The following is a 26,219-nucleotide window of genomic DNA, read 5'->3' as shown; positions in this document are numbered from 1 at the left end:
AAAAAAAATTCTGTTTCACCACAGTCTGAGAGCCATAACTTCTTTATTTTCCCGACAATTGAGTGGTGTGAGGGCTTATTTTTTCGGGGACGACCTGTAGTTTTTATTGGTACCATTTTTTGTTTTATACAATTTTTTGATCACTTTTTATTTCATTTGTTTAGTGCTAAGATGATCAAAAAACAACAATCTGGGTGTATTACTATATATTTTTTTACGCCTTTCATCGTGCAAGTTAAATAATGGTATATTGTAATAGTTCGGCCTTTTACAAATGCGGCGATAACAATTTTTTTTTTTTTACATTGTGCTTGGGGAAAAATGGGCAACATTTTTTATATTTTTTTTGGAACTTTTAATATTTTTGTATTTATTTGACACTTCTGAAAAATTTATTTAACTTTTTTTACACATTTTATTAGTCCCCATTGAACCAGAAATCGTTAGATCTCTGAGACAATACACTGCAATACAAATGTATTGCAGTATATTGTAATTTTTACAGGCCTCTGCTAATCCGTGCCAGAGGCATGGCTTAGCAGACGCAGAAAAGGCAGTCGCTATTGACCACCGCATTTAACTAGTTAAAAAGCCAGGAAAGCGCGAATGCTGTTCCCGGCCATTAGAGCAGAGTGTCAGCTGTAATACACAACTGACAGCAAGCGGTGTATGAAGCGGGCTCAGCGCGTGAGCCCGCTCCAAACATCATCCTCCCCCCGCTCCTTGACGTGTATGTTCATTATAAGTCGGTAATGAATTAAAGTTTTTCTACCTAAGCAAGTGATGGCTAAAAACGCCATTGATCACGATAAGAAAGGGGGCAACACTGCTTCTTAAAAAAAAAAAAGATCTGAATCCCTATTGATAACAATGTACACACATTACTCAAGCCAGTTATGATGTGGATAACTGAACAAGGCCATACAAAAAAAATAATAAAAAATTTAAATTAGTGAATACAACTCTAAATAATGCAAGACTAAAAAAAACGGTATTCTATGTTGGCCGCAGTCAGTTCACACTTTTGAAGTATCGTGTTATATCAAACACTTTGTGTAATCAAAATGTTATTTATTTTCTTTTTCCATTAGGATGTTGTCTCACAAAACAGCTGTAAGACCCATGTCCTTGCTCTTGTCCTTCATGGTGGCAGTATACTAGATACAGGCGGAGGGGATATCAACAGCAAGCTGGCCGATGTCAACACCTTCAGCTCAGTGTTTGAGAAGGTGACCAGAGCTCATTTTCCAGCAGCTCTTGGACACATCTTAGTTAAACTGGTCCCTTGTCCTGCAATATGTTCTGAAGCCTTCTCACTGGTTTACAAGTAAGAATTGAAATCCACATGTTGTGATAATCTTGTCTAAACTATATAAATGCAGATGTTATAATACCTTTTAGCACATTAAAAAATATGAAGAGAAGGAAATGTCTTGTTTTGATTTCCTTTTAAAAAGTTATTCCCTCCTAAGACATTTATGTCGTAACCACGATAAATGTAATAAATGGCTGATAGATATGGGTCCTAGCTCTGGGACCCACACCTATCTTCAAAACAGGGGCCACATGAATGCCATTCTGCCTGGTGAGGAAACCACCGGACACCGCATTTAGGCGGAGAGTCAATGGAAGACGTTCACGCATGTGCAGGGCTCTCTTCATGGAAGTAACGGAAACCGCCAAGCAATCGGGCACCTCTCCAATAATTCTCTGCCCGGATGCGGCAGGACCCCCATTATGGCGAATCCTATTCAGGAGATAGGTGTGGATCCCAGAGCAAGGACCCACATTTATCAGACATTTATGGCATATACCGTGGATATGCCATAAATGTCTTAAGCCATGTTCACACAGAGTTTTTTGCAGGCAGAAAATGTCTGCCTCAGAATTCCTTCAGAAATTTTGAGGCAGATTTTGAACTGTATGCATGTATTTTTCAGTGTTTTTTCGCTGCATTTTTCACCCGGGGCCAATGAAGCTAATGCAACGATCGCAGGCAAATATGCGCCGCAAAAAAAACGCTCAAATGAGTGCCACAGGTTTTTTCTGCCTTCCATTGATTTCAATGGGCGGTCATAGGCGGAAATCACGGCAAGAAAAGGCATGCAGGTTTCAATGGGAACACCTCTGCCTCCCATTAAAATCAATGGGGGGCGATTTCGGCCATATTTTGGCACCGATTCTGACGCGGCTTCCGTGTCAAAATCAGCTCGGAAAAACTGTGTGAACTGACCCTTAGATTGGAACAAATGCTTTAAACTTACTTTTGTAATTTTTATGATCATTGTCAGTATTATTATATGCCTTTCGTTATGTCTATTCATTTTAGTTTTTAACATATTGATAGTGCAGAAAATTCTTGAGCAAACTATCTTGGGGTTTTCAGGCTTCTCCATGGTGCGTTTCTATTCCTGTGACTATTCACAATGTTTTTATAGTGGCTTTTAGTTTTTTTTAGCCAAATACAAGAATAGACACAAAAGAAAGGAGATGCTGCTGTTTTTTCTTTGAAACTTGCCTTCATTTTGGACCCACTTCTGGCTTTGGTTAAGAAAGACTGTAGCCAAAAGTCAAGAAAGCAGCACTGCAATTTCAGAAAGTGGGCGCTAAAATCCTCCCAAGACCGCCAACTTTGTGCTCTCCAAAAATGAGGCAGCACTCCTAAGTTTGGCGAAAAAAAGTGTATGGATCTTTTATTCACCCATATGCAGCGTTTCAGCCCAGCTCAATGGGGCCTCTCTCAAGCTATACTCTAAATACACAGCGCTCAGTAGTGCCTGGCAGCAACTTGCCTCCCTCTATCCTATTGAATAAACATGAAAGCTCAGCCTAGTGCGTATGTTTATGGGAGGTTGGGGTAGAGGGGTAACATGAAGCTCCTGTGTCCCGATGCAAAATTTGTAACCGGCCCTCCACCTACGATATTCTATTTATAATACTGGTGTTTACTTGTGTGAGAAAGGGTCCTTGGTTGTGACTGCTATCCCTGCACCCGCTATTGCTATGACTTTGGGTTGGAGGACATATCTGTTGGCTGAAAGCACCACACCATTACACTGAGTTATCTCTGATCCTGGACAGTAGAGCGAAGTGTCAGCTGTACTATACAGCTAACACCCGCTTTCAGGGCCGTACTGGGACTTAAAACCAGCCCTGACATTCTTAAGCACACAGGCCCACCGCAGGCCATACGCAGCTGCCAGTGTTGGGCTGGAGTACATGGGACCATCTTTCAGCTATACAAGACATGGGGAGATTTATTAAAACAGGTGTAAATAAAAAGAGGAATAGTTCCTGATAGCTCCAACCCCAACAAATCCACTGCTTTTCCACGAGAATAATGAACATGCTCATTATTCTAGAGGATTTTTTTTTTGCGTAGCGGAAAAAAATTAAAGCAGACTTAATTCCGCTGCAGGTGAATGGGGTATAAAATAGTCCTGCTAGCGACACCTACAGCCATGAGAGGGCCTGTGTCGCCCGGCCCATACTTGTTGGAGGCTCGGCGGCGCGGGCCCAATAGTAGCGGCGCTACCGCTATAGCCGCCATAACGGCTGCTAGCAACGCCACCGGGCATATGGGAGGGGGGCGTGTCGGCTGGCGGCACGGGCCCCCTCAAGCCCCGAGCCCCGTACTTGCCACTACGGCTGCTACCGCGGTAGTTACGCAACTGCTTATGACGCAGACCTAAGGACACAAGCGCACGCACAACACTTAAACCTAGTATAACGGTTCTCATCGCTTTGTGGATCCTCTGTGTCGTCTGGGAGATTTTGCTTGTAACCCAGGTCAACGCTTGGAACAGCGAATTTAGAGGCAGTCAGATGAATAGGCCAGAAGTCAGGACAGGCAGCAGACGTCGTAACAGGTATGGATAGCAATAGGTTAAGGCAGGCGGCGGGCAAGGATAGTACAAGTTAAGGCAGAGGTCACAACGGGAAATCCAGACAAAGGCAGAAGGCAAGGTAACAGGGAAACTGGGTACAGGGGAGCTCACAGGGATAACTTGGTTAAACAAGCAAGGATCTGAGGGGGTAGGATCCTTAAATAGGAAGTCTTAGGATTTTGGTACACGCTGTCCCTTTAAGAAGGGAAGAGTCAGCGCGTGCGCACTCCCTCTAGTGGCTGCAGCTGCATGTCGTGGATGACTGCCGTGGAGGGAGGTGAGAGATGCAGTTACCTGACGACGCCCAGAGCCTGCAGAGCGTCCGGATCGAGTGAGTGGAGCTCGGGACGAACATGAGGAAATAGAGGGTACAGGAACCAGAGCAGAGGCCGTGGAAGCAGCGGGGAATGGTGCGGCAGCCCTTACAGCTAGAACACATCCCCCACTCATACCTAGGACATATGCTGCATGCACACCACTCACACCTAGGATATATCCACCACTCTCACCACTCACACCTAAGACATATGCCACACGTTGTCTACCCACACCAAAGACACATGTTGAACACGCACTACTGACACCTGACACAAGATGCTGCACACACCACTCACACACTAGACACGTACCACACACACTACTTACACTAGACACATACTGCACACACCACACAATGCTAAACACATACCTCACAAAACACTTACACACTAGACCTATACCACACATACCACTCACGCTCACATTGTAAAAACAACACGCATACAAATGCCACTAATATTTTAGAAGACACAAAACTCACACAAACTCATACAATTGACATACACTGTTAACACTACATCAACCAGTCACACTACAAAAATCAATCCAACACTTTACTCACATTGCTATATTTACCTGCTTTCTGTTGTAGACTGATGATTCTTGGGCACTGGCATGCATGATGCTGGCAGTACATAGACATCTATACCTGAGATGCCCTCTCCATCACTAAGCCCCATCCATGTGCCCACAAAGCCATGCCCCTTTTACAAAGCTCCTTCCATCTGTGGCTCAAATTATCCATAACCTGATGCTCACCCTTTTAACCCTATAGCTACTCCTATCTACAGTATCTGGACCCCCTCCCCTCCCACAAGCAGGTTGCTTGCAGATACTGTGTGCATCACTCATGTCCTTGACACTCACTTATGCCCCCACTACCCTCCTCATTGTAGAAAGCTGCTTGCAGGTTTCATGAAGATGAAGCAGATAAAGAAATAAACCTGCTCACGCTACAGCCATCAGCAACATACCTGGCAGGGGCTGGAGTCTCCTTCTCCTCGGCAGCCAGACTGAAGCTGTGCTCAGGGGGCAGTAGAAAGAGCAAGCCCATGACTGATTGGCTGATGCTCAGCCAACCCGCGTTAGGTTTGATTTGTACATGCAGACTGGGCAGGTACTGATTCTCCTTTTCCTCTGTGGCGCCAGAGATGTGCGCTAATGAGCTAGGCATCAGTGCAGAAAACAAGTCTAGAGCTGATTAGCTGTGGCTCAGCCAACAAGCGCTATACTTCATTTCTGCGGTGCTCCTTCCCATCATTGCAGGGTACACAGCAATAAATCTCAGAAAGATGTGGTTTTAAACACCAGGAGGCAGCAGTTATTGTAATGTTGGTGCTTGTGTTCACCACTGTCCGCAGGACCGATTCTAGCTTTTCTGCTGCCTGAGGCGAAAATTTAATTGACGCCCCCCAGATTTTGATTGACATCCCCCTGGCTGTTCTACATCACTAGCAGCCTCCTCCAACTCTTGCGGATGCGCCGTTGCCTTGTACTGGCATGCTTGGTGCAGCCGGGCAGAGTACAACTCGCTGCACGGTGTGTGCCAAAGTTACATAGTTACATAGTTACATAGTTAGTACGGCTGAAAAAAGACACATGTCCATCAAGTTCAACCAAGGGAAGGGAAAAGGGAAGGAAAAATTTCTACACATAGGAGCTAATATTTTTTTGTTCTAGGAAATTATCTAACCCTTTTTTAAAGCCATCTACTGTCCCTGCTGTGACCAGCTCCTGCGGTAGACTATTCCATAAATTCACCGTTCTTACTGTAAAGAAGCCTTGTCGCCTCTGCAGCTTGAACCTTTTTTTCTCCAGACGGAGGGAGTGCCCCCTTGTTTTTTGAGCGGGTTTTACAAGGAACAGGATATCACCATATTTTTTGTATGTGCCATTAATATATTTATATAAGTTAATCATGTCCCCCCTTAGTCGTCTTTTTTCAAGGCTAAATAGGTTTAATTCTTTCAATCTTTCCTCATAACTTAAATTCTCCATGCCCCTTATTAGCTTCGTTGCTCTTCTTTGTATTTTTTCCAACTCCAGGGCATCCTTTCTATGAACTGGAGCCCAGAACTGAACTGCATATTCTAGATGAGGCCTCACTAATGCTTTGTAAAGTGGCATTATTACATCCCTGTCCCGTGAGTCCATGCCTCTTTTAATACACGACAATATCCTGCTGGCCTTTGAAGCAGCCGATTGACACTGCATGCTGTTATTGAGTTTATGATTTACAAGTACACCCAGATCCTTCTCAACAAGTGAATCCGCCAGTGTAGCGCCCCCTAGGACATATGATGCATGCAGGTTGTTGGTACCCAGATGCATAACTTTACATTTATCTACATTAAACTTCATTTGCCAAGTGGACGCCCAAACACTTAGTTTGTTTAAATCTGCCTGTAATTCATGAACATCTTCCATAGTCTGAACTATATTACATAGCTTGGTGTCATCTGCAAAAATAGAAATAGTGCTATTAATCCCATCCTCTATATCATTAATAAATAAGTTGAATAATAGTGGTCCCAGCACTGAACCCTGGGGTACACCACTTATAAGCAATGGCGCATCTGAGAATGTTGGAGGAGACTGGTAGTCATGTACAACAATGCAAGGAGGTAATTACACAGGTTCTCTCACCGCGTTTCCACTGCGTTAGTTTCTGCGTTAATTGATTCCACGTCTTAAGTAGTGGAGGTGCTCGAAAATACTCCAAGAAGAATCCTGAGTCGGCAGCAGGTATACAAGGCAATAGAAGAGGGCAATTTCAAAAGTTGATTTTATAGATTTTTCTGCATCTGAAAACATACAGGGGAATGTTTGGAAATATTGTCAGGTCATGTATTACTGCATGGTGGCAGATCAAGGGGTTAAAACTACTTGACATTAAATATACAATGAATTGAAAACAATTCCATCTGCCCTGTAATTTTGTTATTATAAATATATTCTATTTAATTACATCTTCAGAACCAAGCTCTGACACATAAGACTTCAGAACCAAGCTCAATACATATATACAGCACCAGAACAAACCTCAGTGAATATATACAGCACCAGAACTAAGCTCAGTACATAAATACAGTCCCAGAACTAAGCTCAGTACATAAATACAGCTCCAGAACCAAGCTCAGTCCTTATATACAGCTACAGAGCCAAGGTCAGTACATAAATACAGCCCCAAAACCAAGCTCAGTACATATATATGTAGCATCCATGGCCACGGACCGTCGGGATTACTCAGCCCCCGACGGCCGCAGCTATGGATCTGTGAGCGCTGGCCCGCATCTCCACCCTAGGAGATGCCAGCGCTCACTTTCACTCCATTCTGCTGTGTCCCGTAATTATATGATGGGCACTGCCCCTTTACGCCTTGCCTGAGCTTTGTTGTGTTTACTCGTGTTAGTCTTGCAAATGGTCCGTTAGTGTTATCATGTTCCCAGTGTTCCCGTACCTGTATCCTGTATTGTGTATCCCGTGCTACATTTGTTCCCGTGCCTTAGAAAGTTGGAGTCGTGTTGTGCCACCGGTCACGCCTGCTGTGTTACACCACGCCTGGTGTTTGCTGCCAAGGTCCCATCTTAGCCTAGCCGTTGCTACTGTCTGAACTACTACAGGTACCCTTGTGCTTTGTCTTATGTACATTCAATTGGTACACTGTTTGGCCAGCTGCTATCCCACTACGGCGGTAAGGCCCAGTGGGTCCACATACACACAGATCGTGAGAGTATGCTCAGGCCATGGACCCCGCTGGTCAACCCAAGACCTTGACGACATCACAAATCATGCAGGCGGATATGCTAGTCTGCAAATTACGACAGGACCAACTCCTCCAGGAGGTGAACTCCAATTACATATTGGCTGGATGCGCAAGCTGCATTCATCACAGCACCCGTTCCTGTTGCTCCGGCTGTTCCTCCTGCTACACCTTCTGTCAGTACCAGTGCTAACTCCCGATTCTCGCTGCTACTACCTCGCTATGACGGGGACGTTAGGACCTTCAGAGGATTTCTGGACCAGTGCCAGATCCACTTCAGTCTACATGCCAGAGCATTTTCTTCTGATGGCGCAAAGATCGCATTTATAGTCTCACTCCTTACTGGCAAGGCCCTAGCATGGGCGAATCCTATCTGGGAACATCAGGGACCGGAGACCCGTGACTTCCAGTGTTTCCTACAGAATTTTCGCACAATATTTGAGAAACCTGGATGAGTCTCCTCAGCAGCTGCATCTCTTCTGATCCTTCACCAGGGGGACACCTCCGTGGGCGAGTACACAACCTGGCAGCAGAACAGTCCTGGAACAACGAGGCCCTGGTGGCTACATTCTGGCAGGGACTGTCATCTAAAATTAAAGACGAGCTTGCCGCTCGTGATCTGCAACCTACCCTTGATGACCTCATTCTTACAGCCACCCGGATTGACATGAGGATCCGGGAGTGATCCCAAGAGGTTCGTCGGGAGAGAAGATTCCCTAAGTTGGCTCCTACCTTCTGTCTGTATTGTGGCCTCGGAGGCCATGTTGTGCGTTTGTGCCCTCAGAAGCCAAAAAAACTCCAGTGTCTAGGATTGGTTGGGGAGACAACCCTAGGTGGAACGACGCTACATAGGAAGCTGTCCATTTCCCTGACCATAGTATCTGATGAAAAGACGCACCGGGTCTCTACCTATCTGGACTCAGGGTCTGCAGCAAACTTCATCCAAAAAGACCTAGTGGATCTATTCCAGTTGACCACAGTCCCTCTGGAGACGTATTTGGCTGTTGCCTTGGTGAACGGTCTGCCTCTGCCCGACCCAATCGTATCTGAGACCAAGCTGCTGAAGCTCCAAGTTGGAGCCCTTCATTCTGAACCAATTTTGTTTCTTGTTTTGCCTAAAGCCGTCAATCCTGTCCTACTGGGCCTGCCTTAGCTCTGACTACATGCCCCAGTCCTGGATTGGAATTCTGGAGAGGTTCTCCAATGGGGCTCCAAATGTCGCAGCCGTTGTCTGTTACAGATCCATCCTGTCCAGTCTCCTCTGCCTCAGTCATTGGCAGGATTACCCCCTCATTTCTCTCAGTTTGCAGATTTCTTCAGCAAGAAGAAGGCTGAGACGCTTCCTCCACACCGGGCTTATGACTGCCCCATTGAACTGGTTCCAAATGCGTCCCCTCCCCGTGGACAGGTATACCCTCTCTCCTTGCCAGAGACTCAGTCTATGTTGGCCAATATCAAGGAGAATCTTGAGCGGGCTTAAATACAACAATCCTCCACCCCAGCCGGGGCCGAGATCTTCTTTGTCAAGAAAAAAGATGTATCTTTTCGGCCTTGCATTGACTACCGTAGTCTCAATCAAATCACGTCAAGAACAAATATCCATTGCCACTAATTTCCGAACTATTTGACCGCATACGAGGAGCCAAAATTTTTTCTAAATTTGCGTTGGTCTTACAATCCATCAAGGTGACAAGTGGAAGACTGCGTTTAACACTCGAGACGGGCACTACGAATACCTGGTGATGCCCTTCAGTTTGTGTAACGCTCCCGCGGCCTTCCAGGAATTCGTCAATGATATCTTCCGAGATCCTCTCTGTCTGTGTTGTGGTCTATCTCAATGATATTTTGATATTCTATCCAGATCCGACGACTCATCAGAGGCATGTTTGTCACGTTCTGCTGCGTTTAACCCCTTCCCGACATTTGACGTATCCATACGCCAAAGGTCGGGTAGGGGAAGTATGGAACGGGCTCACGGAGTGAACCCGCTCCATACGATGTGGGTGTCGGCTGTTTGTTACAGCCGACACTTCATTTAAATCGCTACAAAGACGGGGAAAATCGTGTAACTATGGCTGCCTGGGGGCCTAATGAAGGCCCCCAGGTCCGCCATCTTTGTGCACCTATTAAGCCCTGCCTCCGACAGGGCTTAATAGTTACCTCTCAGAATCACGATATACTGCAATACATTAGTATTGCATTATATCGTGCAAGCGATCTAATGATCGCCGGTTGAAGTCCCCCAGGGGGACTAATAAAAAAAAGTAAAAATGAGTTAGGTTTTTTTTTTTATGTAAAAACAAATTCCAAATTAAAAGTTAAAAAAAAAAAACCTTTTCCCATTTTCCTCCTAGAGCATAGTAAAAAAATGAAATAAAAATAAACCCGATTGGTATTGCCGCTTCCTTAAAAGTCTGAACTTTTACAATGTATCATTATTTAAGCCACACGGGGAACGCCGTAAAAAATACAAAAATTGTAAATGCCAGAATCTCTATTTTTTGGTCACCTAATCTCCCACAAAAAATGAAATAAAAAGTGATCAAAATATTGCATGTACACCAAAATGGTATTATTAAAAACTACAGCTTATCCCGCAAAAAATAAGCCCTCATGCCACTTAATCTACGGAAAAATAAAAAAGTTATGGCTCTCGGAATTTGGCGACACAAAATAAATTTTCTTTTTTACACTTAGGTTTTTACTTGACCCACAGAATAAAGTTAACATGTTGTTTTAATTGCATAGTAAATTCCGTAAAAACGGCACGCAAAAAAATCATGGAGGAATCGCTGTTTTTTTCATTTTCTACCCCACAAATATTTTTTTCCCCGTTTCCTAGTACATTATATGGCAAAATAAATGGTGCTATGAAAAACTACAACTCGTCCCGCAAAAATCAAGCCCTCATAGGACTATATTGACGGAAAAATAAAGACGTTATGGCTTTGGAAGGTGGGGAGGAAAAAATGAAAATTTAAATCTGAAAAAGGGCTGCAGCGGGAAGGGGTTAAGGGAGAATCGTCTGTATGCCAAGCTGGAGAATTGCGTCTTTGGAAAGAACTCTCTGCCTTTCCTGGGTGACATAATCTCGGATCAAGGTCTGAAGATGGATCCTTAGAAAGTGAAGTCTGTGCTGGAATGGCCACGCCCTCAGGGCCTGCGGTCCATACAGCGTTTTTTTGGAATTCACCCACTTCTACCAGCAGTTCATCCCAAACTTTTCATCATTGATGGATCCCATCTCTACCCTTACAAAGAAGGGTGTGAACTCCAAGATGTGGGAGAATCTCCATTTAATAGCCTTAAGAATGCCTTTCCTCAGCCTCCATCCTGCATCATCCTGACATCTCTCAACAGTTCTCGTTGGAGGTGGATGCTTCCTCTGTTGGTGCAGGTGCCCCTTTGTTCCAGAGAGGCCTCAAAGGAAAGGCAGTGATATGTGGCTATTACTGGAGACTTATTTCCTCCACAGAGCGCAATTACTCTATTGGGGATAAGGAGTCACTGGCCATTAAATTGGCTCTGGAGGAGTGGAGGCATCTGCTAGAGGGCGCAACCCACCCCTCCCTAATATACACCGACCAAAAGAACCTTACATATCTCCAGTCGGCTCAACGGCTGAACCCCAGTCAAGCCAGGTGGTCACTGTTCTTCATCCGTTTCCAATTTGTGCTCCACTACCGTCCCGCTGACATAAATGTGAGGGCCGATGCCCTGTCTAGGTCATTTCAAACAGAGGACACTGTGGAGTCCCCTCAATGTATCATAGACCCGTCCTGCTAGGTGTCACTGCCTCGCTGCGGGAAAACTGTCCCGTACTGTAATAATGTTTGCAGTACTGGACAGTAATTCCACGGAGAGGCAGGGACACCTAGCGTCATAGATAACTATGATGCTAATAGCCCGGCTCCCTGCAGTGTGTTTGGTCTGGGAAATGCGGCCAACATACGAACCGTATATCACAGACCGAACACGCTCGTGTGGATTAGGCCTTAGATGTGAAGTTGGACTTTCCCTCAGCCTACCATCCCCAGTCCAATGGCCAAGTCGAGAGGATTAACCAAATCATAGAGAATTATCTACGATACTTCATGTCCATGGAGCATGATGACTGGGTACAGCTTCTTCCTTGGGCCGAGTTCTCATACAACAACCACACAAGTGAGTCCACTGCTTCTACACCGTTCTTCATGGTCTACGGCCAACATCCACAAATTCCTCTTACTGTTTCAGCTACGTCCCAAGTGGCCGCAGCTGACTCTGCATTCAGGGACTTTCTACAGATCTGGCAGCAAACCCGGTCCTCTATCCTGCTGGCAGTTGATCGCATGAAGCGAAAGGTGGCCACCTCAGTATCTTCCGGGTACCAAAGTCTGTCTGTCTTCAAGTAATATCCATGTAAAGGTGGCTTCATACAAGTTTGCTCCCTGGTTCCTTTGAGCTTTTGAGATCCTACAGCAAATTAGCCCGTCACTTACAAGCTTTGGCTGCCTTCTACTCTCAAGATCCCCAACTCCATTCATGTTCCCTCCTGGAGCCTGTGGTCCTGAACCACTACACAAAATCGCCTCAAACTGCAGTTTCTCCCAGCGGTTCTTACGATGTGTTCGAGGTTAAGGAGATCCTGGACTTCAAAAAAGTAGAAGGAAAACTTTTTATTTGGTGGATTGGAAACGGTTTGATCCCGAGGAAAGGTCCTGGGAGCCAGAAGAGAACCTCAATGCTCCTACCCTCATTAAGAAGTTCCTCTCTGGCTCCAAGAAGTGGGGGAGTAAGAGGGGGGATACTGTAGCGTCCACGGCCTTGGACCTTCGGGGTTACTCACCCCCTGATGGTCGCAGCCATGAATCTGTGAGCGCTGGCCTGCATCTCCTCTCTAGGAGACACCAGCGCTCACCTTTGCTCCATTCAGCTGTACCCAGTACCAAGCTCGGTACATAAATACAGCTCCAGAACCAAGCTCAGTACATAAATACAGCTCCAGAACCAAGCTCAGTCCTTATATACAGCTACAGAGCCAAGCTCAGTACATAAATACAGCCCCAGAACCAAGCTCAGTACATATATATGTAGAGTCCATGGCCACGGACCGCAGCCATGGATCTGTGAGCGCTGGCCCGCATCTCCACCCTAGGAGATGCCAGAGCTCACTTTCACTACATTCTGCTGTGTCCCGTAGGGTGCGCGCGGACACTCGTGCCCAGCCTCAAAGGGCCAGCGCACACATGAAAATAATCATTATTAGCCCATGATCACCCTGGACTTTATGAAAGGCCCTGCCCATTTACTCCTTGCCCGAGCATTGTTGTTTACCCGTGTTAGTCTTGAAAATGGTCCCTTAGTGTTCTCATGTTCCAAGTTTCCCATACCTACCTCTATCCCGTGCTACCTGCTGCCAAGGTCCCATCAGAGCCTAGCCGTTGCTACTGTCTGAACTACTACAGGTACCCTTGTGCTTGGACTATATATACAATGACTTGGTACACCGTTTGGCCAGCTGTTATCCCGCTATGTTGGTACGGCCCAGTGGCTCCACATACACACAGATCGTGACAATATACCGCACCAGAACCAGGCTCAGTACATCTATACAGCTCCAGAAGCAACCTCATACATATATACAGCACCAGAACAATGCTCAGTACATAACTACAGCACCAGCACAAATAAAGCTCAATTTAGTGCAACCCCTGTGGTATAGGTTTGTACGGCAGAAAAATACAGCACCCAGCATGGACCGAAGAATGGTAAGGATATGCTGGGAGTTGCTGTTTCACAAAAAAAAATCATACCGCACATCATCTCGCTGCAGATCATACAGTGGCTACAGTACTGATTAGAGGCAGAATAAACATTTATATTAAGTGACTCACCGATTACTATCTCAGATTCTAGTTGTTCTTTTTCTCTTTAATTCTCTATCCAGTCCAGACCTCTATGATGACTTCTCCTGGCCACAGCCCATTTCTGCCGTTTGCCGCTCAGATGTCTTCAGCTTCTCTCTATTCAAACATTTCTGCACCTAGAAACGAAGATAAAATTCTCATGATGCCACACACTGTGCACCTAAATATAATAGTTCCATACACTGTCCCTAATTATAATAGAACCATACACTGTGGCCCTGATTATAATAGCACCATACGCTGTGTCCCTGATTATAATCGCACCATACACTGTGTCCCTGATTATAATAGCACGATACACTGTGTCCCACACACGCACAATGCTCATAGATAGTGCCCCCATAGAGCACCCTGTATATAGTGCCCCCATGGAGACCACTGTATATAGTGCCACACATATAGCCCCCCCTTGTAGATGGTGCCCCACATATAGCCCCTCTGTATATGGTGTCCCACATATAGCCTCCCCTGTAGATTGTGTCCACATATAGCCTCCCCTGTAGATTGTGCCCCACATATAGCCTCTCCTGTAGATAGTGTCCCACATATAGCCGCCCTGTAGATAGTGCCCCACATATTGCCCCCCTGTATATTGTGTCCCACATATAACATCCCTGTAGATAGTGTTCCACATATAGCCCCCCTGTATATTGTGTCCCACATATAGCCTCTCCCATAGAAAGTATCCCACATATAGCTCCCCCCATAGATTAGGCCACTCACACTTTTAAGTGGGGAAAAAAACAACAACTTTACATACTCACCTTGATCCCTTTCCCACGCAGTCCTGTGTCAATGCAGGCCGGCTCTCTTCTGAGCAGGTCTGCTGGAGCTGACCGACGGCGCTGATTGACAGGGCAGAATGACTTGCCCTGTCAATCAGTGACTTTCGACAACGGAATCAGCACGCCACTAGCATCGTTGAAAGGCACTGATTGGTGGGGGAAGTCATTCTGCCCTGGCAATCAGCGTCATTGTAAGGCAGTTACAATTAGTGCAGGAGGGGGTGACGGTGGCTAGTTTCAGTGGAGGCGCCGTCTCCACAGAGAAGCAGCAGGCGCCGACACTGATTGTTTGGTGGCAGGTGACCCACTGTTTACCGGCTCATCTGGCATCTATTTATAGAGCGTGCTCAGCTACTGAGCCTCCTCCATACATTCCCGTCTCGACTTTGTCGTACATTTTCATCAAATGTCGGTTAAGTAACTTTGTAAATACTTCGTTTTACTGATTTTGCACCAATTTTGAGTCATTTCATGCCACTTATTTTCCAGTACATAGCTGCAGTCAAATCCTAGCCCCTGGAGACAGCAGTTTATCTTCACTTCAGTGACATATGACCTAAGAGCTTAGTTCTGTATAGCTGTCATGTAAACTCCCACAATGCGCTGCTCTTTGTTAACGGAAGACCATCAGAATTCTGGATTTATATTTAGATACGTAACGCATAGTTTTTGCAAAGTTATTTAACATGTTATGTCGATTTTATGCTGTAAATGCTTCATGTTAATGGTAGTTAAATCGATGGCAGTCTTCTAGTTCCCAGTTTATATAACCTCTGTGGTATATTACAGCTAGTAGATCAGGGTTTTAGGATTTTAAGACCCTTTAGTAAACAGACAGGAAACATATTTTGAGAACTAAGATGATCCAAAGGTTTCAGCAGAGTTTTTGCACTCATCAGAATTATTATGTTGGCAGCAAATCAATCTAGACTGCGGCTGTTAACAGCGTGCCAATGATTATTTTTTGTTTAAAACTACAAAAAGAAAATTGTCCATCATTCTGTTACCAGTAGACAGAAATAAAGTCCCAATTAGAGAAATAAAATAACAGCATTGTCACAAAGTGATGTATATTACCGGCCCGCCACTGTAAATAACGGCAAGCTTTCCAGACTCTGCGGTTCTGTCATCAGACAAATGATGCTGAGAATACATTTGGCTATGAACATATGGCAAAATATTATTTTCTCTTAGTCTCTTGTATAATTTATAGATCTGTAGTATGTGTAGCTTAAAGAGTAACTACACTTTTATCAAACTTTTGATATGTCATAGAGACATAGCAAAAGCTTGGATCGGTGGGGGTCCGGGTGCTGAAACGAAGGTGCAGATCAGAAATGCTAAGCTGAGCACCCTGAACCTTCAGGTGTAATTGTCACTACCTGTCAATCTAAATATGGCTCACATAGATGTTCGATGAGAGCCGCCTTCTGCCTGACGATGAGTGCTGATCATAGCCGAAGGTGCAAAGTGCTCAGCTGAGCACTTTTACGCCTTAGTTTCAGCAACAGTGAGGGTCTCAGGACCTGGACCCCCACCGATCCAAACTTTTGATGTATCTCTATGACATATCAAAAGTTTAAAAGTGTAGTTACTCTTTAAATGTTCCCTATGAGCGCATTCTCATACCCACTTGTAATTGCAGCGCTATATAGTCAATGAGCTGTTCACCAGTGGCGTAGCTATAGGGGTCACATCGGTCGCAGTTATGACTAGGCCCCTAATCCCAGAGGAACCACAGGGCCCCCATTGCTACACAGCGCATTAATGATTAAACAAATTCTCCGGCACTTCCTGGTTACGGGCCGGGCTCCTTAGACGTCACGGACACATGGTCCACTCCGTGGACCATGTGACCGTGACATCACGTGAGGGGCGTTCCAGCCAGCGTGGAAGAGCCGATGCGGAAGATCCTGGGAGACTCCAGGTAAGCTGCAGAGGGGGCCCGTAATGTATTGTGCTGTCTGTTTTTGTGATGGAGAGGTGGGCCGTTAAATTACAGCCCCCCCTCTCTCCACTGCAAACTGCACAATACAATACAATACACTACAAACGGTTGGTCGCGACCCCCTGGGGGGTCATTCGAAGACCTCCGTTGGGTCGCGAGTCACTCACCGAGTTCCAGTTCCATTCAATGCTGGAGCAAGGAGCTAACGGCTCCTTGCTCCAGCATTCACTGTGCCCTGAGTCATGAGCTGCTTGACACAGACAGGCGCAATGTAGTGACATCATCGAGCCAGTCTGCGCCGAATCACTCATAGCACAGACCAAAGGAGGAGATGGATCCTTCACCCGGCGTGGGAACGGTGATAGATAAGTAATTGTATTATTTTACTATTATGCACATATGGCTGCATTATACTGTATGGGGAGGTGTATGGCGGGGTGTATTATACTGTATGGGGAGCTGATATAGGGGGCATTATACCATATGGGGAGCATTATACTGTATGGAGAGCTGATATGTGGGGCATAATACTGTATGGGGAGCTGATATGGGGGGGCATTATACTGTATGGAGAGCTCATATGGGGGCATTGTACTGTATGGGGAGCAGATATGGGGGCATTATACTGTATGGGGAGCTCATATGGGGGGGCATTATACTGTATGGGTCTTATATGGTGGGGGGCATTATGCTGTATGGGGGCTAATATGGGGGGCATTATACAGTATGGGGAGCTAATATAGGGGGTATCATACTGTATGGGGAGCTGATATGGGGGGCATTATACTGTATGGGGATCTGATATGGGGGCATTATACTCTATGGGGGGCTGATATGGTGGGGGCATTATACTGTATGGCGAGATGATATGGGGGCATTAGACCATGGGCTGATATGGGGAGCATTATATTGTGTGGGGCAGCTATGGGGGGCATTATACTGTATGGGGGCAACGATGGGGACATTATACTGTATGGGGGCAGCTATGGGGAGCATTGTACTGTATGGGGGCATTATACTGTGTGAGGGAAGCTATGGTGGCATTATACTGTGTGGGGGCAGCTATGGGGAACATTATACTGTGTGGGGGCAGCTATGGGGAGCATTATAATGTGTGGGGGGGCAGCTATGGGGCATTATACTGTGCGGGGGGGGATTATACTGTGGAGGCAGCTATGGAGGGCATTATACTGTGGGAGCATCCATGGGGGCTGTTGGGCAAGTCGGCTGTGCATAGGCACGTGCAGGGGGCTAGTGGTGTTAGAGAGGGGTAGGGGGGCCCAAGCTGAATTCTTGCACCAGGGCTCATGAGCCTTTAGCTACGCCCCTGCTGTTCACCCTTATTGTATCCAAAGCTCACAACAGGGATGCACAGTACATATTGCCTGACCAACCGCATAGGGGCCCAGAGTAGGAGGGGGTTTACTCTGGCCCTTGGAAATGTGAGAACAAGTGAGAACAAATGTCCTGTCTGGAATGTTTGTGCTTTTCCATGGGACTCAATGTTAGAATAGAATTGAATGTACATAGTTGAAGCTTGCTATGGGTAATTCCTTTTACCTCAATCTGCCGCACATATTGTATAGAAATGGACCACAAATCAGTATTCAGTTTTCTTTCCATTGTATATCTAGTGTCCAAATGCTTTTCACACTTCACACAGCGCTAAGAGCAGTTCCAAAAATCAAAGAAGACCCGTTCCCTTTTAAATATTACAAGGCCGTTCTGCTTTCCATTTTGCTTCCTGATCACATGCTGTGCTTCAAAGCAAAAAAGCCTTTGAGTTTTCTGTTCTTAGAATATGAATGCAAATATTAGTTTTCTGAAAAATGGGCCCTATTGTCACTTCCTTTAAATAAGTTTTAACCTATCACTTTGCTATACATGTAGAACACAATAGAAGCACATAGTGCATGCAAAACCCATCATTAGTATGACAAATGAAGGTTTTACTTTGGCTTTCATGGATTAAAAATCATAAAAGGCCTAAAATGCTGTTCCTTTTTATTGTGTGTTTTAAACGTTAAACCTCTCTAAAAACAGGATCAGTAGAAAGAGATATAATAATAATAATAATGTATGTACAGGCGTAAATAATCACTGCATGATATCAGTGCTACATAAAGTCTAATGTGAGGTAAAGTTCTTATCAACTAACAATAGGAAACACTAGATTCACCTCCACTGCAATAAAGGAAAACGATACAATATCTGTACAAAACATGCTGAAATACCTTGTAATACATGCATGGTGATAGAAAAGCAGTTAACCCATAGCCTTAGGTATCAGGGTACTTTATTATTTTGATCCAGTCTGCTCCTGATTGTAAAATGGATTTGTCCTCTATAATGTGACATCTCAATTGCTGTTTGTATGGCTACTATAAATAGCATGCATAGAAATATATATAGTCCTTCTCAATTAATTAGAATATCATCAAAAAGTTTATTTTTGATCACCTCCATGCCACGCCGCATTGATGCAGTAATTCATGCAAAAGGAGCCCCGACCAAGTATTGAGGGCATATACTGTACATACTTTTCAGTAGGCCAACATTTCGGTATTAAAAATCATTTTTGAAATTGGGCTTATATAATATTTTCTGAGACACAAAATTTTGGGTTTTCATTAACTGTTACCATAATCATCAACATTAAAGGAAAAAATGCTGGAATAGATCACTCTGTGTGTAATGAATCTATATAATTTATGAGTTTCACTTTTTGAATTTAATTACTTAAATAAATGTAACTTTTTGATGATATTCCAATTAATTGAGAAGTACCAGTATACCAGTATATATATATATATATATATATATATATATATATATCCCAAAAAATGAAGAGGCAGCACTCGAAGGAAATTGGTGAAAAAAAGTGGTGTGTTTATTCACCCCAGCCTGCCTGGGGTGAATAAACACACCACTTTTTTTCACCAATTTCCTTTTTGGATTATATATATAATCAGTTACACACTGTGTTTTATTTCAATTTTAACTTCCTAAATACCTAACAGCTAAACTGGTAAGACTGTGAGAGAGCTTGTTGATTAACAACATTGGCAGTTTTATCACCAGTTGGTCATAGACTATGGTTGGATCATAATTGAAAACTGCATCATGCATGAAAGCCCACTCATTACCACGCTGAACATAATGTGCTCTATCAGCTTGCTGACTGGCCTGGGTTCGGGCAGGAGTTTCTGCGCTTCTGAAAGCACCAGTTTGATCTGTTGCTGAGAGAGCCCAAGTTTGCTGAGGAGTTTCAACAGCTCGGGCAGCAAGCAGTATGACGCATTTGATCAGCTTGCAGTTGGGCAAAAGGAGTCTATGCAGCTAATAATGCAGCTTTCCTCCTGGCCATCAGTAATCTGATTAGTTGCTATGGGTAACCGCTCCTCTGTGCCTTCCCATCTAGGATTATCTTGTGAAGTGAACAACCTGCTACTGCTAGATAAAAACAACTTTACTATAAAAGCGAATGTTTGTATTCGCTTTTATAGTATTGGATCGTGATCATGTGATAATAGCTGGTAACAGAGAACAACAGCAAGATTGAGACATTTACTGAAACATTCCTGAACACCCGATGTACCTACATGCCAAATTTGTGGCCAAATAGTTCAGGTGTTTGTCGTCCTCTATAGGCATCCAACCAGACATTTGCTATAATAGCTGATAACAGAGAACAACGGCAAGGTTGGTACATTTACGAAAACCTTCCCGGACACCCGATGTACCTATCTGACAAATTTGGGGTCAAATGGTTCAGGCACTTGGATGCCTATAGAGGACAGACAAACAGACATTCCCTTTTCTAATATAGAATAGCAGAGTTACCCAGCTTCATACTGGTCCATTTGTTTGTTGTTTGTGTGTTTGGTTAAAAACTTAATTTCCTACTGATATGAAGCCAACATTTCCAATAAAGTGTAAGTGCAGGGTTCCTTTTTGGAGTCATGACTGGTCTGAAAGAGGTTACATTTATGAGAATGCTGAAATCCACGGGCTTGGTTCTGTTGAGAGATTTCAGCAGCTCGGGCAGCAGACATGCTCTTTGCCACAGGAGTCTTTCATCTAAATGCAGGGTTCCTTTTTTGAGGCATGACTGGTATGAAAGGTTTTCAATTCATGAGAATACTCAAATCCAGTATAGGTACAGTTAGTTTACATTGAGTAACACGTCAAGTAAATAAAAATGGCTAGATTGTTATGGAAACCTGGTCTAAAACTGTGTGTTTGTGAGTGAGGACCTGTAAGCTTCTATTGGCTAATACAGGTCATCTGATGTAATGTGGAGGAATGTCCTTGATGTGGAAGCCGGTGGTGCCATATTTGCTTTTGTGAATATGTCAAGAAAGGTTTGTCCTACAGAGCTGAAACCCAGTCTAATCCTTCGGAAGTACGTGATTTACTTATGTGCCAAATTTGGTGCAGATTGGTCTAGTCGTTTGGCCATGCATAAAGAACAGACAACAGACAGCAAAATTTTTTTTTTTATATATAAAGGTCCTTCTCAATTAATTTGAATATCAAAAAGTTTATTTATTTCAGTAATTCAATTCAAAAAGTGAAACTCGTATATTATATAGATTCATTACACACAGAGTGATCTATTTCCAGCAGTTTTTTCTTTTAATGTTGATGATTATGGCTAGAGATGAGCGAACCGGGACAACCGAACCCGGTTTCGGTCCGAACATCGGGAAAAGTTCGGTTCGCAGCGAATCCGAACTTCACCGGGTTCAGCCGAACAAGTTTGGACCGAACCCGGTCAAAAATATTATACAAATCGGCAGCCACTTATCTCTATCAATCACTGATAGAGAAAAGAGGCTGCTGATTAAAAATAAAATAAAAAGCATTTCATACATACCCGGTCGTTGTCTTGGTGACGAGTCCCTCTTCTTCCTCCAGTCCGACCTTCTTTTCTGACGCGGCAGCCTGTGATTGGCTGCAGAGGCCGCTGCAGCCTGTGGTTGGCTGCAGAGGCCGCGGCAGCCTGTGATTGGCTGCAGCGGTCACATGGGCTGTAACGTCATCCAGGAATGTCGGGCCGGATGTCGAGAGGGACGCGTCACCAAGGCAACGGCCGGGAGACCGGACTGGAGGAAGCAGAAAGTTCTCGGTAAGTAGGAACTTCTATTTTTTTTTACAGGTTGATGTATATTCTGATAGGAATTCACTGTCCAGGGTGCTGAAACAGTTACTGCCGATCAGTTAACTCTTTCAGCACCCTGGACAGTGACTATTTACTGACGTCGCCTAGCAACGCTGCCGTAATGACGGGTGCACACATGTAGCCACCCGTCATTACGGGGCCTCATGCACGCGACCGTAAAAACACCCGTTATTATGGGTCGTAATTACGACCCGAAATAGCGGGCCTATAGACTTCTGTTAGCCACGGGTACCTTCCCGTTTTCTCACGGGAAGGTGCCCGTGCCGTTAAAAAGATAGAACATCTATTTTTTTATTTTACGGGCCGTGCTCCTATACTTTATAATGGGAGCACGGCTCGGAAAAACGACCGGCTGCCCGTGGCCAGCCGTACTCATCTCCTGAAATACTCTGTGCTGCCTTAAACTCTGTGGACAGGTCAGGATCCTGTTTCTTTTAAATGCTGCTGGGGAACCCGCTCGATCCACTATATAAGGCTGCGCTACAGTGCAGCATTTAAAAGAAACCGGATCCTGACCTGTCCACAGAGTTTAAGGCAGCACAGAGTATTTCAGGAGATGAGCGTGCGGATCTTGTGCGGGGTGGTGACTTGCCAATCATGTGAAGGTGTTATTGAGGACAGGAGTGGAGGAGAGGTAACAGACTGAGCTACGTAATGGTAAGAGCAGAGTTCACAGCAGCACAGAGTATTTCAGGAGAGGAGCGTGCAGATTCAGTGCTGCTGTGAACTCTGCTCTTACCATTACGTAGCTCTCAGTCTGTTATCTCTCCCCCACTCCTGTCCTCAATAACACCAGAATTATTTGGCAGGGACACAATCTTCATGATTTGGGCTCTGCATGCCACCACATTGGATTTTAAATGAAACAACTGAGATGTAATTGAAGTGTAGACTTTCAGGTTTAATTCAAGGGGTTGAACAACAATATCCTGTGAAACGTTTAGGAATTGAAACCATTTTTCCCCACAGCCTCTTCATAGGGGCTCAAAAGTAATTGGACAAATTAACATTACCATAAATAAATGTTTTTTTAAATTACTTTGTAGAGAATCCTTTACAGGCAATGACTGCCTGAAGTCTGGAACGCATGGACATCACCAAACGCTGGGTTTCCTCCTTTGTGATGCTTGTTTGTGCTTTCTGCCTTAAGTTTTGTCTTAAGCAAGCGAAATGCAGCTCCATTGGGTTGAGATCTGGTGATTGACTTGGCCATTGCAAAATATTCCACTTCTTTGCCTTAACCCCTTAGTGACTAAGCCTGTTTTGGCCTTCAGGACCAGCCCCATTTTTGCCAATCTGACATGTGTCACTTTATGTGGTAATAACTCCAGAATGCTTTTACCTATCCAAGCGATTCTGGGATTGTTTTCTCGTGATATGTTGTACTTTATGATACTGAAAAAATTTTGTCATTAAATTCAATATTTATTTGTAAGAAACGCCAAAATTTAGAGAAAATTAGCAAAAATTAGCATTTTTCTAAATTTTAATGTATTTACTTGTAAAACAGATAGTAATACCACACAAAATACATACTAGTTTATATTTCCCATATGTCTACTTTATGTTTGCGTCGTTTTTTGAACATTCTTTTATTTTTCTAGGACGTTACAAGGCTTAGAACTTTAGCAGCAATTTCTCATATTTTCAAGAAAATTTCAAAAGGCTATTTTTTCAGGGACCAGTTCAGTTCTGAAATGGCTTTGAGGGCCTTATATATTAAAAAGTCACCATAAATCACCCCATTTTGAAAACTGCACCCATCAAAGTATTCAAAACAGCATTCACAAAGTATTTTAGCCCTTTAGGCGTTTCACAGGAATTAAAGCAAAGTAGAGGTGAAATTTACAAATTTCATTTTTTTCTTCAAAAATTCATTTGTAATAAATTTTTTCTGTACCACAGAAGGTTTTACCCAAGAAATGCAACTCAAGATTTATTGCCCAGATTCTGCAGTTTTTAGAAATACCCCACATGTGGCCCTAGCGCGGTCATGGACTGAAACACAGGCCTCCGAAGCAAAGGAGCACCTAGTGGATTTTGGGCCTCTATTTTATTAGAATATATTTTAGGTACCATGTCAGGTGTGAGGAGGCCTTGTGCTGCCAAAACAGTGGAAACACCCCAAAAGTGACCCCATTTTGGAAACTATACCCCTCAAGGAATTTATCTATGGGTATAGTTAGCATTTTGAACCCACAGTTTTTTTGCTAAATTTATTTGAATTAGTATGTGAAGGTGAAAATCTACTTTTTTTGTGAAAAAATTAGGAAATTTTAAATTTTTACAAGGAATAAAGTAGAAAAAACACCCCAACATATGTAAAGCAATGTCTTCCGATTATAGCAATACCCCATATGTGGTAATAAATTGCTGTTTGGACCCACAGCAGGCCTCAGAAGAGAAGGAGCACCATTTGGATTTTGGATTTCTGATTTTGCTGGAATAGTTTTCAGTGCCGTGTCGCGTTTGCAATGCACTGGAGGGAAGAAAACCGTGGAAACCCCCCAATAGTGACCCCATTTTGGAAACGATACCCCTCAAGGAATTTATCTATGGGTATAGTTAGCATTTTGAACCCACAGTTTTTTTGCTAAATTTATTTGAATTAGTATGTGAAGATGAAAATCTACTTTTTTTCTGAAAAAAGGTAGCCATTTTTAATTTTTACAAGGAATAAAGGAGAAAAAGCGCCCCAACATTTGTAAAACAATTTCTCCTGATTACGTAAATACCCCATATGTGGTAATAAACTACTGTTTGGACCCACACCGGGGCTTAGAAGGGAAGGAGCGCTATTTGGCTTTTGGAGCTCAAATTTAGCTGGAATGTTTTTGGGTGTCATGTCGAATTTGCCCCTGAGAGACTGAAACAGTGGAAGCCCCCCAAAAGTAACCCCATTTGGGAAACTACACCACTTAAGGAATCTATCTAGGGGTATAGTGAGCATTTAGGCCCCACACGTCTTTTGCAGAATTTATTAGAATTAGGCCGTGAAAATTAATATCAACATTATTTCCACTAAAATGTTGAATTTTTTCAATTTCACAAAGGATAAACGAGAAAATGCACCCCAACGTTTGTAAAGCAATTTCTCCCGAGTACGGCAATACCCCACATGTGGTCATAAATGTTTTTTCATTAGAAAGTAATTAACCCTTTACGAACTGATTCATGTTTTGCTTTTTCGTTTTTCCTCTCCGCTTTCCAAGAGCCACTACTTTTTTATTTTTCTGTCAATAGAGCGGTGTGGGGGCTTATTTTTTGCGGGACGAGTTGTCGTTTTTATTGGTACCATTTTTTGGTACGATGCCATATCGGTGGACATAAACGGCTGTTTGGGAACGCTGTAGGGCTCAGAAGGGAGGGACGCCATTTGGCTTTTGGAGCGCATATTTTGCTTGGTAGTAGCTCTGGCGTTTTGCTGGTATTTCAGTTTATAATGTTGGGGCACATGTAGGCTGGGCAGAGTACATCAGGGGCATAATAAGAGGGTATAATAATGGGGTAAATAAATAATAATCCACAGATATGTGGCCGGTGTCACACTGATAAATGGTGCCCGATCTTATCCACTTTTGGAACACTCTGCACATTTTGCATCGCCATAATCTGGGAGCCGGAACTTTTTTTATTTTTTCACCACCGGAGCCGTGTGAGGGCTTATTTGTTGCGGGAAAATCTGTAATTTTCATTGGTACCATTTTGGGGTACATGCGATTTTGTTGATCACTTTTTATTCAATTTTTCGGCAAGCAAGGTGACCAAAAACCATCAATTCTGACAATGATTTTTATTTATTTTTGACAGCGTTTACCCTGGGCTATAAATGACTATTATACTTTATTCTGCGGGTCGGTACGATTACGGCGATACCATTTGTATAAACGTTTTTTTATGTTTTGCAGCGTTTGCGCAATAAAATAACTTATTTAGAAAATAATGTATTTTCTGTGTCACCGTATTCTGAGAGCCATAACTTTTTTATTTTTCAGTCAAAAAAGCTGTGTAAGGGCTTGTTTTTTGCAGGACGGGTTGTAGTTTGTATCGGTACAATTTTGGCGTACATGCGACTTTTTGATCACTTTTTATTACATATTTTGTGAGGGGTGGTGACCAAAAAATAGTGATTCTGGCATTGTTTTTCGTTTATTTTTTTTGCGGCGTTCACTGTGCGGGAAAAATAATATTATAGTTTTATAGTTGGGGTCGTTACGAACGCGGTGATACCAAATATGTGTACTTTTTTTTTACGTGCTCATTTTTTTTCCTATAATGAAAGACTTATTATAGGAAAAAAAGCAGTTCTTGTTTATATCACTTCTAACTTTTATTTTTACACTTTTTTTAAAACATTTTTATTCTTTTTTTTACTTTTTTCACTTGTCCCACTAGGGGACACTTAGACTTGCAGCTCTGATCGC

General features: G+C 43.7%; 1 protein-coding gene across 1 annotated transcript in view; it reads left to right on the top strand.

Moving 5' to 3' along the window:
- PITPNM3 (PITPNM family member 3) overlaps positions 1-26,219 on the top strand; it is a 261,407-nt gene that overhangs the window by 113,074 nt on the left and 122,114 nt on the right. Inside the window, exon 4 of the mRNA XM_075854250.1 lies at positions 1,092-1,327. Coding sequence (XP_075710365.1) covers positions 1,092-1,327 — 236 coding nt within the window. The remainder of the gene's footprint in view (positions 1-1,091; positions 1,328-26,219) is intronic.

Source organism: Rhinoderma darwinii, chromosome 2, assembly GCF_050947455.1.
Source record: "Rhinoderma darwinii isolate aRhiDar2 chromosome 2, aRhiDar2.hap1, whole genome shotgun sequence".
NCBI classification, from domain to species: Eukaryota; Metazoa; Chordata; class Amphibia; order Anura; family Rhinodermatidae; genus Rhinoderma; species Rhinoderma darwinii.
Note: the sequence above shows the minus strand (reverse complement) of the source record. Positions and strands in the feature narration are given on the sequence as shown.